The following is a 15990-nucleotide window of genomic DNA, read 5'->3' on the forward strand; positions in this document are numbered from 1 at the left end:
TGGTGTCTTGATGGAAAAGTAGGGGATCGCGGCTCTCTTATCATTACTGGACAGTGTTATTATATGCAGTCTCACACATCGGGTACAACGGCACACTGTGGACTTTCGGACCACACATGAATTTCGTGCGCCTGGATACACACGGCAATAAACATCTGATGTGATGAAGTGAGTGCCTAATCTGATGTTCTTCGGATATGTCGAGACTATCTCTCATACTTGTGGGTTCAATGCAGTGAGGGTTAGGGTTATTATGTCTACGCGTTTAGGGGCTTCAGGGGCTCAGGGGGTTGACTCGCAGACGATTAAGGGGTAACACATGGGGCCAGAGCAACACTGAAAGTCCACATTTAAAATGTACAAAACCTGACTCGTTTTACCAACACTTTCAAAGCTATTTCCACAGCTTTGATATGGGATCCTCAATTTTGTCAACAGCAAGAAGTCGTCGCTGGAATGCAGACCCGACATGCAATTATGCGGTCACGGCGCCGAGACAAGATGCCTCGGCAAACCTCCGGCATCGCCTTCACATTCTCCAACGGGAGTGGGTTCCCGATTCCACATCTCGTTTCTAGTCAATCCGAACAATCGATATGGTTGATATCACAATCCCCACTGCAATTCTCTAGTATTTCAGCCACTCACTCACATATTTTTGCCATCACGACTCATTCATTCTTGATCCGTACATCCCGGTGGCCTCTACCTATAATTTTCAAACGTAATCCCTGATCGCAGCACGACAAAATGGCATCCTCCAAAGCCTCACCATCACCACCACCATCAACAACCGAAAGTAAACAACAAAACCCACAATCAGAAGAAATGGTCACCCCAACCGCCTCGGACATCTCCTCCGTCCTCGACTCCCCGGCCAACAAGGCCCAAGAAGCCCACCACATCGCTTTCTTCAACTCAATACCCTGGTGCTCCTCCCTCCTCGGCTCCACCCCCAACCTCATCATCTCCCAGTCCGTCTCCCGCATCATCCGCCCGTCTGGGTGCGAGGAGGACGCGCTCATCTCGCAGACGCTAAACTCGCCGGACGCCATCCCGGCCTACATCACTTTTTACTCTCCCCCTCCCAAACCGACGGATTATGTCAATGAGATCAAGTCGCTTATTGCCTTGGGACCGAAGGTGAATGGGTGGGAGGGTATCTGCCATGGGGGGATTGTCATGACGCTTTTGGATGAGGTGATGGGGCAGATTTTTGCGGTCAACAAGGACAGCGGGGCGATGGGGAGCAAGATGCCGCTTTTGACGGGGTATCTGAACACTGCGTTTAAGAGGCCTGTGAGAACAGGGACGAAGGAGAAACCGGCGATTGTGTTGGTTGTTGCTAGGATGACCAAGATCGAGGGAAGGAAGCACTTTTGCGAGGGGGTGGTGTATGGGGATAAGGAGGGGAGGAATGAGCTGGCGAGGGCGGAGGCCTTGTTTGTGCAGTTGAGGGAGCAGAAGCTGTGAAGGGGTAATTTCAAAAGGGTATAGGATATATGCATCGTGGTGTTTTGATAGAGGGAGCGATAATGTTGGAGAGCGAGGAGCTTGGGGTAGCTTGCATCTGAATAGACTACATTGGGAACGGTCCTACCTAATAGATAGCATGGAGTAAGAATTGCCCTGGTACCGGTTCGCAATTTGAATTTCAAGCGGCGGCCAACCTGTTCAGTACCCTCGCAAGATTCATATATTAAAGTTTCTTGCGAGCTGGGATTTCAATTGTATCTCTCTTATGAAGAATGGCGAGTTTCTCGATCATGATATGTTTGTCCTTTTCAGTATCGCTTTCAACTTCATTAAGATAAATCCCGTGGACTTGTGAACCGTTCATGGGTGGCTCACATTTCTCAGCCAAATCGTATATGTATGTGTCAAGACGCAAGATACAGCACCTAACGCTGTCTGCCATTTGCACTGACAGGGAGGGAAGCGCGCGGAGAAAGTGCCCGTATCTTCACAAGACAAAACGTGGTCTAAAGCAGAGGTTTCATGTACCACTGTGTGCAGCAATGTTTTATATGTCCTGTTTTTATCAAGATACTCATGTACATGAAATCATGATCTAATCATCACCAAAAAACCAAATGATGGAATAAAAAGCAAACCTAATTATCTTATAGATAAAAATAAAGCTTTGATGATAGCACGCACATACATCACATTAATCTAACCTTTGCCCAAGATCCATAACACCATCGCTCTTAACCCTCGAAAGTAGCAAAAAATAGAGATAAAAACAACAAAACATCACTCGCAACCCTCCACATCGGGGTCAACATCAGTTTCCCCATCACTAATCTCTGTCTTGCTGCTGATTGAACCATCAATGTCAATCGTAAAGGCCTTCTGGACTTCCTCTCCCAGCTTGATGACGTCTCGCCTGCTCTCTCTGTTCACAACCAGCAGATGAGCAACATATGTTCTTGCCCCATCTGTGTAAAGATTAACCTTGTCTCCGGGGACACAATAGTCAACGCCCAGAACAATCTTGTCTGCCAGGTCTGGTCTTCGGCGCTTGAGCTCCTCGCATGGGGCTAGCTTTGACGGCCATTGCACAGTACCAGCGGCTGGAGCAGGAATGTATACCAGTCGAGACCAGTACTGTGCTCCCCTTTTCGAATCATTGGTGTTGTCACCGAGCACATGGCTGTAGGGCCTAGTGGTCAGTCGCAACCTGTTCTTATCACCCGCAGCAGCCAGCATGTGTGCAGCAAAGTAGTCCACGCCGTATGTATGACGTGTTGGAACAGTGACTCGGTATCCAGGCGGGCGGGCATTGATCTCGATCAGCTTGCACTCGGCTCCCGACTCGGGCAAAGATTTGGCGTGCTTGAGGACAAGATCGATCACGCCATCTTGCTTGCGGTACTCGAATGTGGAGCTCACCATTCTCGCCTCGACATGGAAGACACCGGTGCAAAATCCTAGATTGACAAGAATATCTCGGAGTGTCGACTTTGCAATGTCTTGTTCCTGGGCAGGAAGGGCGGAAGGGAGAGTGAGGGCCTCTGGCGAAAAGGTTGAATGGACGGTAGCAGCGCTCGAGTCAGCGTCGCAGGGTGGTTCATCTGCGATTTCGGAAAATAGGATCTCCCCGTCGAGAAGCACAAAGTTGACATCCATTTCTGGACCATCAAAGAAGGGCTCAATGACGGCCGCACTACCATGTCGAGAAGTAGCCTTTTGAACTGCAGTGGCAAGATCGGCGAGGTTGTTGACTTTTGACACGCATTCCGAGGACCACCCTTTGGTGGGTTTGACGATAAGGGGAAATTTGGGGATGAACTCGGCCTGCTGGTTACCTCCACTTGCTAGCAAAGACTCCAGCTCTCTCACATTGTGAACTCTGGCAGTCTGACCAGGAACGTTCTGTAGAAGCCGTGATCGATATTTGTCCACAGATGTCTCAAAGGCGGCCACGGGACTGGTGGGGAGTCCCAATGCCTCTGCGACCTGAGCCACTGCCACAAAAAAGTTGTCCGACAGTGTAAAGACACCATGGATGGGAAGAGGGTAGCTGACAATGGACTGGATGATGCGGTCAACCACTCCTGCATCCTCTGTCATGTCAGTGACAAGGAAGGCTTCCCGGTGCATCTTGTTTTCTTCTGTGTCTGCTTGAAGCCAATGGCCCTCTTCGTCAACGATAACCAAGTCAAGACCTAATGCTTTGGCGGCACGATAGACTGGACCTCCTGCCGTGATGTTTGGTCTACCGCGAATGAGCGCCACCCGTTGCCGGGGAATTGGTGTGCTGGAGAGCCATGGTGCATTGTGAAGACGATCACGCAGCTCCTCGGTCAGCCTTGTCCTGTAAATTTCCAAGTCGACGAATGAGACAGAGGTTGGCAAATCCTCCCATTGAACAACTCCGGCAGCCGACTCAACCAACGTGGCAAGATCATGTTCTGAGGTAACTGGGCCCGGGGCGGGGCAAGTGGCAGAATATTTCTGTAGTGGGCGCAAAGGCTCATGGGTCCGTAATATCTTGTATGGGAAATCCTGGAGGCGAAGTTGGAGGAAGTCGGATCGGGTCACGTAGCCGTTGGTAGTAGGAAGAACAATGGTAAAAACAGATATGGCTGAAGCAGACCAACTTGGAGAGCCGAGACCGATGGTTTGTAGAGCCTCAATGAATGGGCTTGGCGGAGCGCTTCTAAACCCGGTGCTTCCGATTCCGTTGTGTTGAGAATAGGGTTGGGATGGGTTTTGCAGAGCTGAAGATTGTGAAGAGGATGGGAAAACCACCACGTTGGCGATGGAATACAGCTCGCAGAGGGGAATAACCTCGCCAAATAAGGGCCGATAGAGATTGGTTGGCCCTGCAGAGATCTTAGCAATGCTCACTTGGCAGACAGAAAGAAGGGCTGGGTGTTTCTTACTGCTCAGAGGTTGTTGTGTAAAGGTAGATGTAACCGATGAGATGCTGCTGGTTAGTTTATGGCCCAGACTGGCCCTTTCACCAGGGAATGTTCCTACTGCCATGTTGATGCCACGATGTTGAACAGTGGATCGTTTGGTGAGTCAGAGAACAGAGGAAGAGCAAGAGTGGGAAGGTGTTGGGGACGGAGGTGAGTGTGTTGGAATCAGGAGCAGAAAAAGGGCGAGAGCTGAGGGAAAAGAAGGCAACTTGGCAAGAGCAAGGCGACAATCGACCGGACAGGCTGGATATTTTGTTGCAAAAAAGGATGCCACGACTAGACCACCAAACGAGGGTTGCTCACCGCTGGACCCGGACCTAAAGAAGATTCCAAGACATCCAATGCCGCGGAAGCAGTGGAACAGGGCACACAATAACTAGCTTGCATCGGCTGCGTCATGGGGCCACGCAGCGGTACTGAGACGTCGATATTGGCACGGCATGACGGGAGTGAGACTCACGGGCTGATTGGGCCGGAGGCGGAGATTGATCTAGAGGGTGAGAACCTTGATGGGCTCCATCTGATAATCTGCGATGATCTGATAAGCAAATTTAGACCCACTTGTGCCCTTGCGACCCCGGCCACACCCCTGTCTCCTTCCCCTGTGTTCCCGTGCCTGGCCCTTTCCTTTTTCTCAACGTCTGTGCCCCCTTGCCTGTGGATTGCTCTTGCCCCAAATATTAAATGCTCAACCCCGTACCTTCTGGCAGAGCAAGCAACAACGGCTCCGTTAGGACTTGCCATAGGAAAGAATGGAGCCGATACCGCAGCAGACACAGAGAAGAGAGGTGACATTGGGCCACGACCGAGTGAAACATGCGGCTTCGGATAAAATTTGTCCAGACAGCCAAGAACCTTGACGGCTGGAATCAGACACCTCATTGTGCACCTTGATGGCCATATTCTGCGGCTTCAGCATTAAAAGATGATCAAAACGGCTGGTTGGATCCTCTGCGGAGGGCTTCATCTCCTTCCCAAATTGACTGACGGTCTCAAAAAAAAAAATAGCGCTCATCAAGGGGAATGGAACACCGCTTGTCTAACAAACATGCGTCTCGTCCGGTCCTATGTGGGCACCCTGCGCGCTGATCTGCAGGTGCAGAGGCTGCAGCAGATATAGAGCGTGATGCTGCTGTTTACTTTGGGAGGTTGCTGCTTGCGTGCAATTCCACCCTTCTCGAAGAGCAGCAATTTCCATGTTGTTGAGATCATCGGTCACACTGCCACCGAGACCATCTCTGAGCAACTGCCACCACAATAGTCACCACACTTGTATCTCTTCTTGAGTGCCTATATCAAGCAGCAGCAACACTCTTGCCGCCATATCTTGAGTGACAAACCCTCACGGAATCTCTTATCCCGAACACACATCTCAACACTCACAGCCGCACGCTCCGTCATCCGGTTTCACACGTCACCATGCCTCTTCTTGCCTCCTGGCTGCGCATTGGTAGCCCCACAAAAAAGGTCGACGCATGTTCTCGTTCGTCCCAGGATTCTTTAACTATTGTTGAGAAAGCCGACATCCTTCAGAGCCAAAAGGCAGATGCCAGGGAGGAAAAGGTTCAGTGGCTCGTCCGGAGTATCGTCAACACCCACACCGAGCTACTCAAGCTTCCGCACCTTCGTCCAGCGCCAGCCATCAATAAGCTCTTGGGTAACCTTGTCGCCATCTGCAGCGAGATCCACGACCAAGATATTGTAGACAAGGTGTGTCGAACTCATCACGGGAAACGTGGAAGACACGAGCTGACAAAGCCAAGGTTTTACAAAATGTGAGCGTCCAGGCTGTGTTACCGTCTCTTAGACAGATCTGTGCCCAGTCAGAATCATGTCTTGAGCTTCACTGGGCCGAACACATTCTGGAAGGCCAGACCCAGCAAGAAGTCGTCGAGCGCCTCGAGAGTTTTCCATACTATGAGAACTATGAGGATTTGACACGACTAGAAGTCTGCTCCATCCTCTCGGCGACAAAAAAGGCACCACGACGAGTTGCCTTCATCGGCTCCGGCCCGCTCCCTCTCACGTCGCTATGCCTTTTGCGGGCTCTCAAGAATGATGTGGCAGTGAGAAGCTTGACGCAGCCAACCACCAACAATACCACCGCCACAGACAGCGCAGCGAATCAGGAGCCAATTGTCCTCAACGTCGACTACGATGAAGCGGCTATCTCTGCGTCTCTCAAGTTGAGCCTTGCTCTGGGAGAGAGGGGCAGTGGAATGGAATTCATCTGTGCTGAGGCAATCTCGGCTTCGGCGTCACGAGATCTCAGCGAGTTTGACGTCGTGTACATGGCTGCGTTGGTAGGAGTTACGCAGACAGACAAGGAGAAGATCATGCTGGAAGTGATCAGTCGGATGAGGAGAGGGGCGCTACTGGTTGTCCGCAGCAGTTGGGGCTTGAGGTCATGCTTATACCCAGAGGTCGACCTTGCAACTGAGACACTGCTGAAGAGGCTTGAGCCCTGTGTGGTAGTACATCCCTATAATCAGGTGGTCAACTCAGTCATCGTTGCGAGAGTGCGGTAGCCCCAATCTGGGCCGGACCCAGGGAAGCCGTGAGAGTCCAGTGAGCATTAAACTGGCGGTAGAAGTGCATGGAAGTCATTCTTAGACATGGTTGGATATTATACTGGGATAGTCATCATATTTCTCAGAGCGGTGATGTTAGCCATGGCGTGATCCTTCGCTTCAGCCGCAGCCGTTATCGGACTTCTGAGTACTCGGGATAGGCTGGATCGATAACTTAGCAATGGGACCAATTTTATCCGCTCATGTCTTACCTAAAACTGCGTCTTGTGGCTTTAGTAAACCGTCTTTGGTTTGAAGTGTGTGTGAACCAGTGCGAGACTTTAATAAGATACGAATCGATAGTACGGGCTTCAAACCAATCACGCCTTTTCCGCTGCCACAATCTTGATGCATTTACCTAAGATCGACCTCAGCCCTACGAACAGGGCTTGTTGAAGGTAAGCAAGCGGATAAATCCTCCGCCCGTAACCTGCTTGCTGCGAAGCTCGTGAGTGGATCGTGTTATGGGCTTGTTCGCACTCTGCTAATGCCGTTTCCAGCCACTCCGAAACATGTACCGAGATCTTCCAATGGGAAGTAAAGTCCGTCCACTGGGGAGCTTGGGAGCTGGGCGGTGCAGGTCACCAGCCCCTTCCCCGACAGCCTGACTAACACACCACATCTGGTGGGTGCAAGAAACCAGAAAGCGAATAGGTTCCATTCAATCCAGTCCAGAACCTCAGATGCGAATTCAAGATTTCGCTTTCTAACGACCTCACCAGGACTCGTACGAACCAACCCCAAGACAATAGAACACCACTGCAGCTCTGCGGCTGAGGACGAAGCGAGGGTAAGGTATGATGTTGTTGCTTGGCATTAATGAACCACAGGACTGGATTGGGCATCGTCATATACCTGCACTGGAACACGTGCGAGATCTCGTATTCCGGCAAGCGATGAACCTCATACATACCTCCCGAACTCATGATCCAGTGGCCGACCTATTACCCTTTCGATACCACTACGCCGACCGACTTTACAGAAGGAAACAGCGGTAAGTCGGAATTCGAAATGGAAGACATGTCACCACCACGAGACTTCAGGTTTGCAACTTTCTGTACGGTCCAAGCGGGCCAAGGCTCGTGATGGAGGATATGCATTTTTCATAGGATCGACACGTAGGAACGTGCCGTAAATGTAGTGCTCTACATGTGTAGAGGTTGAACATGGCGGTGTATTCCGTGACTGGCGAACTACGCCGAGATGGACTCGGGAGGCCCAGAAGGGAACTTGAAAGGCGAACACTCAGTGGGCTGAGGTACGTCTATTGCTTCGCCGAGAGCAGGTTTACTCAGTGTCTATTCTTAGCCCGCACCTTTGTCTTGAGGATGGAGGCCGTGGAGAGGCAGTGTGACGATGATGTTATGGTCATGAGCTGGAATGAGTGTCGCGATCTCTCGGTGTAGGTGAGGATGGAACAGGAGGTCGATGTGTATATAACCTCGCCCTGGTCCGTCATCATTCTCATCCGTCTCATCATCACTCAAACAATCTTCACACTCACAATCAGTTTAACAACCACAACAACAACCACCATTCCTCATATCCATATTCCAACTCAACCAATACACAAATTCAATATGTTCTCCAAGACTACCATCGTCGCCTTTCTCACTTGTTTGGCCCTCACCTCGGCCGCTCCCGCTGATGAAATCTCTACCCGCCAGGCACCAGCCGAGATTGCTCCCACCACCGTCATCGGCCACGCTCTCGCTGACGCCTGGGACAACTACTGCTCTGCCCCTACTTCCTACGGCTATATCGCCCGCAACGTCTGGAACGGTCAGGAGTATGGCCAGACCACCCTCTTCACCTTCACCTACCCCGCCGCGTCGGCCGGCAAGCAGTGCTGGCTCGACTTCTACCACGCTCAGCCCAGCTGGATCTCCAACACCAACGGCATCCAAGTCGACGTCTTCACCTCTTGGGGCGAGAACACCTGCAACGCCGGCGACAAGTCCAACAAGCGTGACGCCAACCTTGGTCGCCTCAACGTTCCGGCTACTGGCGCGGCTACCTGGGCGGCCAAGTACAGCACTTCTTTGACTCAGAAGGGTCCTTGCAAGGCTCCTGGCTCCGTGGAGAGGCTCGAGTTGGTGGCTGTCGGGGATAACACTGGACTTTCTTACCCTCAGGGCCCTGGTGCTGGGTTGAGGATCCTGTACGCCTAAAGGGATTCAGTTCACTTTCTTTCTTCAAGGGGCTGGAGTGAAGGGTGGTTTATGAGATCATTTTATCGCTTTCTGGACTTTCCTTAACATGTGATATCATTACGGTACTTTTAAAGCATACTTTCCTTTTTAGTTTTTCATAGACAAATACTCACTGGTCAGGTTTTATCGATACCAATTCTCCGCACGTGGTTCCTTGTGATGATTGAAAACGAACTGCGAAATGGAAAGCATGACCGGCAAGACGGGCCGGCACTTGCTCTGTGGCGGGCATGTCATTACTTTGGAAGCGATAACCCCCATCTGTCCTGCTTGCTCTTGCCGGGCAGTTCCCACTGGTTGGACCCCAGCTGCATGGAAATATTGGCCGAGTTTGGAGAGTTCATTCCGCCCCTCCCGAAAGGAATCGACCTTCAAACCTGTACAAATTCACGCACGAAACACCTGACGAGCTCAAAAGGGAAGCAGCCCATCCAGGCAATAGTTCTTTCATGAGCCGACGAAAGCCAGGCTCAAAGCTCCATGCTATGATCGCCGCCTCGATGATCATGATCTTCCCACCATCTTCCTCAACGTGGGGTTGCATTCTTTGCTTTTTAGGGTTGCGATGCATCCGACTTTGAAGCTGACCTTTTGGTCATGAAGATTTCCCAATCCTCATGTCTTTCCACAGAGTGACGAAACCGAGACAGCAATGCTGAATAATATGTAGGTCTTCTCAATCTACTCATCCCTCGATTTTTTCACGATTCTCGGCCGATTACTAAACAAGATCAACGTTGAAATAGGCTCGGCAAAATCAGGATAAGCTTTCTGACCCAGGCGGAAGGGCACTGTGGCGAATATGCACTATTTGATGTGACGAGACACACTACTGACAAGGGCTTATTCAGCTTACAGTGACAGAATTTCTCAGTGTTTCTGAGTGCTTCACGCCCAGGTGGAGGATTTGGAGCTGGGACTTTCAAGCGAAGTGGCGTTGGTGTTAGCGTGCCTCTTTGCAGATGCTGTGATGCGAGCCGCTCGTCACTGTCGTGTGGTTCGCCAGCGATCCCATGTCCTGCAGCTCGAAAGAGGGCTTGCAGTTCGAATCGATAATGCTCGTGGGCACAACAGAATGACCATCGAAATTGTGAATTCCTTCCCCTTGCTTTTCAACCAAAGTCGAGCGAGACCGAGACACGGATATCGCGGAAGTACCCTTCTGGTCGTCCTGCCCGCTGATGCTTTGTCGGCATGTCCAAAAAGCCAATGAGACGCTGTCAACCCGACGATCCTGCTGCCAGCTTGACGCACGTCAGACATGAAGTTCTATTCAATGCTACTCATCCGCTGCTCCAAGAGAACCATTACGACCATATGGTGGGGGCAATGTCAAATGCAGCTGGACGCCAGAGACAGCATCTGACCTAGCCTGTTAGGTGTCACCGCCCTTACTGTTGAACATCGTCAAGTCCAGACTCCCAGTTGGTTGGTAACCTTCAGCGTTCCGGCACTACGACAGGGTTGGACAGTAATCGTAGCAATGACTCGGCTTTGCCAAGCTCGATACCTTTAGCTGCCGCGGAGCTGGGTGGATCGGGAGCGAACTGGGACAGGCATTTGAAGCATGGCCCTTCAACACACAGCAAATACCCAAGACAACATTGGCTGTGTCTCACCTGGGTGAGTTCCTCTTACACCTCCTCCCCCCTTCACCCGGCTCTTCAAATTACTTTTCTTCAGTCACTCGGACAGCCTTCTCAGCACCACGACTATCCAGGATTGCATCTCGGGGAGGTCGCGGGAGGTGCCAGCACACCTTCCATTTACATTTCTAGCATGGCCAAATCGGCAGAGGCACGATGGCATCTCGGCCACTGGGTGCTCCTTTTTTTTCTGCCCACACCATCGCTCTGCGGTTCCATGGCAGCTTGGTGGACAGACCTCGGGCCCTCGCTTGTTCTTCAGAATGCTTCAACTGGCCTCCTCACCTACTCCTTCTGTAACAGCAACGGCACTCCCATCTATCCACAAGATCCACCAATCGCTCTCAGGACCACTTACGCCCCCAAAAAGGGAACATCACTGGCGGCTACTGGCTGGTATGATCAAATCGGGTCGACGTGGGCCTCGGTATTCTACCAAAACAACAACGATGACATTGTCAACGCTGTCTACAAGTGTGATAACAGAACCGGATTGTACAACCAGCAAGAGAGCAATGTCATCTCGGACAGACGAGGGACCCCAAGCCCCCACACGGATTCAGGAATCTCCGTCACTTTACTGGGGGAGCAAGAGGGTTATAGGGTATTCTACCATGACAGATCGAAGGCGCTCCAGTCATTGCAATTCAAGTCAACGGACGGCTGGTCTTATGGAAGTCCGGTATCGAGCAACACAAATCGGTCGAGTATGGAGATTCATTCGCAATTTTCGGGTGTTCGTAACGTCACAGTCGTGACCCCGAGAGACGCTCGAAACATGGAAACAGCCCGTCTCAACGTGGACAGCACCTACTTCATCGGTAATTTTTTCCTTTGCCAAACTACACTGAGAGAAGTTCTAACAGGGCCCGTAGATACGTTTCCAACACCACTCAAAGGAGGACTCAACAATACCAGCGCCTCTAACCGGACTTCATTTCCATATGATACCTCCGCAACCACTTCATTTGAGCTTGAGGCATGGGATGGCAACCCAAAAGCAATCGGCATTGCTATTGATACTGACACGACCCGTCACATTTTCTACATTGGAACCGATCGCGCGGTCCACTGGATTGCGGCGTTCGTCTCGGCCTCGGTTGAAGGTGGTTTTCGCCCTCAGGCGTCTCAGAACACCGACGTTTGGCCTTTGGCTGACGAACCAAATTCCGACTTCACCATTGCGAGTCACATCGAAAGCAGCAGCATTCGACTGTACTATGTCAGTGGAGGCCGTATAATCGAAACGAAGTATCGTGATGGAAATTGGGACCGAGCCGCCCCTGTGGAGAGTGCCAATACGACGATTATCGCTGATGAAGGTGCTGGTGCGGGCGATGCTGGTCTTACAACGGGAGCAAAGGCAGGTATTGGTGTCGGGGTCAGTGTTGGTGTCCTTCTCATCAGCGCAGCAGCAGCAGCTTTTTGGATTCTTCGAAAGAAGAAGTCCACACCCCCTGACGAGGAGGCCACAACAGCTGCCGACAACACAGCTGCTACGGTTCCGCCCATATCTGAGACGGGAAGTCAATGCGCCTTCTCTCCAACAGCTGGTGTCGCGCGCACCAGTAGCGGACTCAGTGCAGACAAGTGGGACGCTGAAGTCAGGGACAAGCCGCTTACACCTCCACCGAGAGAACTTGAGAGTCCGAATCTTGCGTCTGAGCTGCCGCATACCAATGACAGGAATGAGCTTCCTACTAAGCATCATGTCACTGAGCTACCTTGATACCTGAGGGAACAAGCTCCAGGAGACATATTGAAAAATAAAGATAGAGGTGGTATGGCATGGCGGCGCATGGAGTTCGTGGGGAGCGGATGTGATATGTGGATGTACATGGTGATATTCAATGAGTCTGGAACCTATCATTCTTGCTCACAATACAAAGTTTTGATCTGCCGAAAGATGCTGCTGGTTTATTAACAGTTTCTTGATGCAATTCTTTTCAATAGTTCTCCGAGTAGTAATTCAGATGCATTGGGTGAACCTGACTCGGCAAGGGTTTCCCAATGTCCAACGGAGAAACAGAGAGAGTAAAAAAGGAATGAGACATGTTTCCTCTGTGCGCTACTGTACCCTCGTTCGAACCGTCAACTCATTCTGTTCCTCTGCCTTCGTGGATTCTGGGAAGACACAGCGAGTGGCTGTGTGGGAAAGGAAGGTCCGCCGATCGTGAATGAGGCGACCGTCTCACTGCAGCTTGCTCATGCCCGACTTTGCGGGCTGGCCAATGGTAGGGGGACGCGACACACCCTTATCGAGTACTCGGGATTTTGTGAAGCAGGACCCTCGGCAAAGAGGAAAGACTGACTTTACCGGACCGAATGGAGTCTTGATGGGGTGAGGGTGCTGAATCACGTGGACATGTTTGGTGCTTCATGTCAAAATTCTGCCGACTTCTCCTTGCACGCAGCAGCCATGGGATTTTGTTTCGCTGGGTAGATACGGTAGAGAGGTTTTTACTTTAGAAACAGAAGTCTTTGACTCTGTCGCACAGCATAGAATGAGCTCGGGGAATGGTAACCATCGTCGAGGGCTAGATTCATGTTGTGTTTTGCGGTTTTAGACATGTCGTACCACTCCACAGAGTCCCGACTTTTGTGGGTCGCCTCTCTGGCTCTGACTAGAGCGGGGGATACTATTATAATATTCTTTGTTAAACCAATCATCAGTCTATTGGGAAACGCGCTGAATCCTCACATTTAGTCTTCTTTGTTTGTGGACTGTGCACCCTGGTCATGGTGAAAAGGGGTAAATAGGGGTAATCTTGGCATCTCCACCTAGCAAGCCCCTTAGCTGAAACTCAAGTAAGCAATCTGAACACCATCTCCAGTTCTCCGCAACTCCTCGGGAACCAGATATATAGTAGACCACTAGAAAGGTCAATTTGTGGATGCAGGTACCCAAGCCACGATGCTCAAAGTTGTATGGACGATTGATCCAGGTGACTACCGGCTATATGCTCCGGGCTGAATGACAAGACATTTTGGACGTCACCCATTGGATGAACCAACCTGCTCAGGGCGGCTAGAATCTATATAACCTCCTCACCTCAATCTTCCATAGAGATTCCCCGCAGATCCATGCCGGTATATCGTGGTTGACGTTGGCCATGACTGTGAGGATGAATCAAGCTTGAAGTAGCTATATTTAGTTAACCAGAGAGAAAAACATGTTTGCTCACTTTTCATTCTCTATCCTCGCATGTGAAAGCCCAAAGAAAGTATCACGATGCTCACCCTTCTGATAGCCTCCCTCATCCTCGGGACCACCACCGCCCTCTCCCTCCCCCGACAGGCCGACCCCATCGAAGAAGGCTGCACCCGCGCCCTCCTCACCCGCTACACAGAATCCTACCTCTCTGCCCAAACCATCGGCGACCCCTCCATTCTCTCCCCCTCCCCAGAAGTCTCCTACACCGAAGACTTCCGCGCCATCTCCATCCGCGACTCGGTGCTCAACACCCCCTTCCGCATCGCCCACAACCGCTCCCTGCTCGACACGACCCAATGCGCGACCTACACCGAGATCATCGTCACCGACCCCGCCAATCCCCGTGTGATTGGCACCCAGATCAGACTTGACGCCAAGGGGGAGAACATCGTCAAGATCGAGACGTTGGTCACCAAGGAGGGCGACTGGGCGTTTAACGCGTCGCTGACGTATCAATACGCGGCGAGGGAGACGGAGAATAACTGGTGGTTTACCATTCCTGAAGCGAACCGCGACACTAGGGAAACGATCCAGGCTGCGGCGGATGCGTATTTGGATTTGTTCAATGACCCTACTGTTGTTGTGCCTTGGGGTACGCCGTGCAACAGGTTGGAGGGAAGTTGGTACACGGGCAATGGGAGCGCCACGGACAGCTGCAATGTGGGGGTTCCGTCTGGGGTGCCGATCACGCAGAGGAGGTATGTGATTGATGAGACGGTCGGGACGGTGGACGCGTTTGTGCTGTTTGGGACGAGGCCGGATAGCCATGAGTTTCGGGTTGAGAAGGGGAAGTTGAGGCTGGTGCATACTTTGACTGTGATGAGGAATGGGACTTTTGTCTGAAAAGGGGTGACTACCTGTAACATTGGTGATGGAATGGCATTCAGAGGCACAAAGTTCAACCGGCAAGTCTGACAGAACATAAATGGCGTGAGAAAATCGGCAAGTCCGCTTCACAAATTCTATCTCCTATCACGCTGAGCACCACTCAGTAGCAACGACATCTTCGTATCCATTGATTCTATCCCTATTGGCGAGTGTCCGATTACCTCCCCTGTGGCTCAAAGGATTCGAGTACTACCTTGCTTCATAGCTGACTAGGACCAACGTGGTCAACCTCTTGAGTGAGTGAAGCAAAGTCTGAAGTACCTTACCTACTCGAACCGCTCATGGGGACACACCTCGCGGTTGAAAATGAAATCGTAGTCAACACCACGCTCGTCCATTGCCCCCTTCAACTCAAGAAGGTTTTTCTCGGTCCACGGTGTTCCAAAGCGCGTAACCTTAAACTCTTTGTTTAGCGACAGGTCGAAAGAGACCAGGTTGGGAACAAATTTGTCGAGTCGCGGCATTACGTCTTCGGGCCCGAAGTGGAACCTGCAGGAGAATTCGTTACTTCGACCGTCATACCTGAAATTCTTCAGGTTGGGGCAGGCCTTCATGATGGGCCGCAAGCTGCGATTCTTCAGATATGCTTTTGTAAGTGTAAGGCGAGCGAGCTTCTTTACTTTGATTCCCTCCAGCGATTTAGACCCCGAGTTTCCTCAGACCAATGTTCGCGGAGACCCTCAACTGTGCACTTCTCGAGATTTTACCCCTTTCGGAAATATGGAAACCAAAAGGCAGGGCGAAAGGTTGGGGGAATCCCTCTTGCCGACAAGCACGATCTTGTTGAGGCGCTGCATAGATTATGGGGCGTTCAGACTGAGCAGTGATTCGGCGCGGTCACAGTAAGATGCCTTGATAGCCATCACCTTTGGACAGAGGGAAGCCAGTATCTCAAGCCTTGTGTTGTCGCTAAAAGGTCGTACTGAATACCTCAGACGAGAGCCTCTGGGCTTCATGTACACCATCCAGTAATAGTAATCGAACTCCAGGTCCCATAGTGTAGTTAGGTCAAGCTTGTGCAGCCACTTC

General features: G+C 51.3%; 7 protein-coding genes across 7 annotated transcripts; 5 read left to right on the top strand and 2 right to left on the bottom strand.

Moving 5' to 3' along the window:
* Positions 1-750: 750 nt before the first annotated feature.
* On the top strand, positions 751-1473 carry QC761_213370 (uncharacterized protein; the record flags this gene model as incomplete). Its single annotated transcript, XM_062877071.1, has 1 exon — positions 751-1473. One exon carries the CDS (start codon positions 751-753, stop codon positions 1471-1473), a length of 723 nt encoding a protein of 240 aa, XP_062735725.1.
* A 516-nt stretch (positions 1474-1989) lies between these two features.
* QC761_213380 (uncharacterized protein) lies at positions 1990-5123 on the bottom strand. The gene is made up of 2 exons (XM_062877072.1): positions 4392-5123; positions 1990-4331 (listed from the first exon to the last, which is right to left on the bottom strand). The coding sequence occupies exons 1-2, from the start codon at positions 4492-4494 to the stop codon at positions 2257-2259; spliced, it is 2178 nt and encodes a 725-aa protein (XP_062735726.1). The 5' UTR covers positions 4495-5123; the 3' UTR covers positions 1990-2256.
* A 6-nt stretch (positions 5124-5129) lies between these two features.
* QC761_213390 (uncharacterized protein) lies at positions 5130-7204 on the top strand. Its single transcript, XM_062877073.1, has 2 exons — positions 5130-6140; positions 6194-7204. The coding sequence occupies exons 1-2, from the start codon at positions 5850-5852 to the stop codon at positions 6956-6958; spliced, it is 1056 nt and encodes a 351-aa protein (XP_062735727.1). The 5' UTR covers positions 5130-5849; the 3' UTR covers positions 6959-7204.
* Positions 7205-8580: 1376 nt separating this feature from the next.
* Positions 8581-9171, top strand: QC761_213400 (uncharacterized protein; the record flags this gene model as incomplete). Its single annotated transcript, XM_062877074.1, has 1 exon — positions 8581-9171. The coding sequence occupies one exon, from the start codon at positions 8581-8583 to the stop codon at positions 9169-9171; it is 591 nt and encodes a 196-aa protein (XP_062735728.1).
* A 345-nt stretch (positions 9172-9516) lies between these two features.
* On the top strand, positions 9517-12948 carry QC761_213410 (uncharacterized protein). The gene is made up of 3 exons (XM_062877075.1): positions 9517-9879; positions 9960-11680; positions 11735-12948. The coding sequence occupies exons 2-3, from the start codon at positions 10993-10995 to the stop codon at positions 12586-12588; spliced, it is 1542 nt and encodes a 513-aa protein (XP_062735729.1). The 5' UTR covers positions 9517-9879; positions 9960-10992; the 3' UTR covers positions 12589-12948.
* A 1101-nt stretch (positions 12949-14049) lies between these two features.
* QC761_0046020 (uncharacterized protein) lies at positions 14050-15515 on the bottom strand (the record flags this gene model as incomplete). The annotated part of the gene is made up of 2 exons (XM_062872402.1): positions 14050-15166; positions 15255-15515. The coding sequence occupies 2 exons, from the start codon at positions 15513-15515 to the stop codon at positions 15161-15163; spliced, it is 267 nt and encodes an 88-aa protein (XP_062735730.1). The 3' UTR covers positions 14050-15160.
* Positions 14092-14916, top strand: QC761_213420 (uncharacterized protein; the record flags this gene model as incomplete). Its single annotated transcript, XM_062877076.1, has 1 exon — positions 14092-14916. One exon carries the CDS (start codon positions 14092-14094, stop codon positions 14914-14916), a length of 825 nt encoding a protein of 274 aa, XP_062735731.1.
* Positions 15516-15990: the final 475 nt, after the last annotated feature.

The sequence above is a fragment of the Podospora bellae-mahoneyi genome, chromosome 2 (assembly GCF_035222275.1).
Source record: "Podospora bellae-mahoneyi strain CBS 112042 chromosome 2, whole genome shotgun sequence".
NCBI classification, from domain to species: domain Eukaryota; kingdom Fungi; phylum Ascomycota; class Sordariomycetes; order Sordariales; family Podosporaceae; genus Podospora; species Podospora bellae-mahoneyi.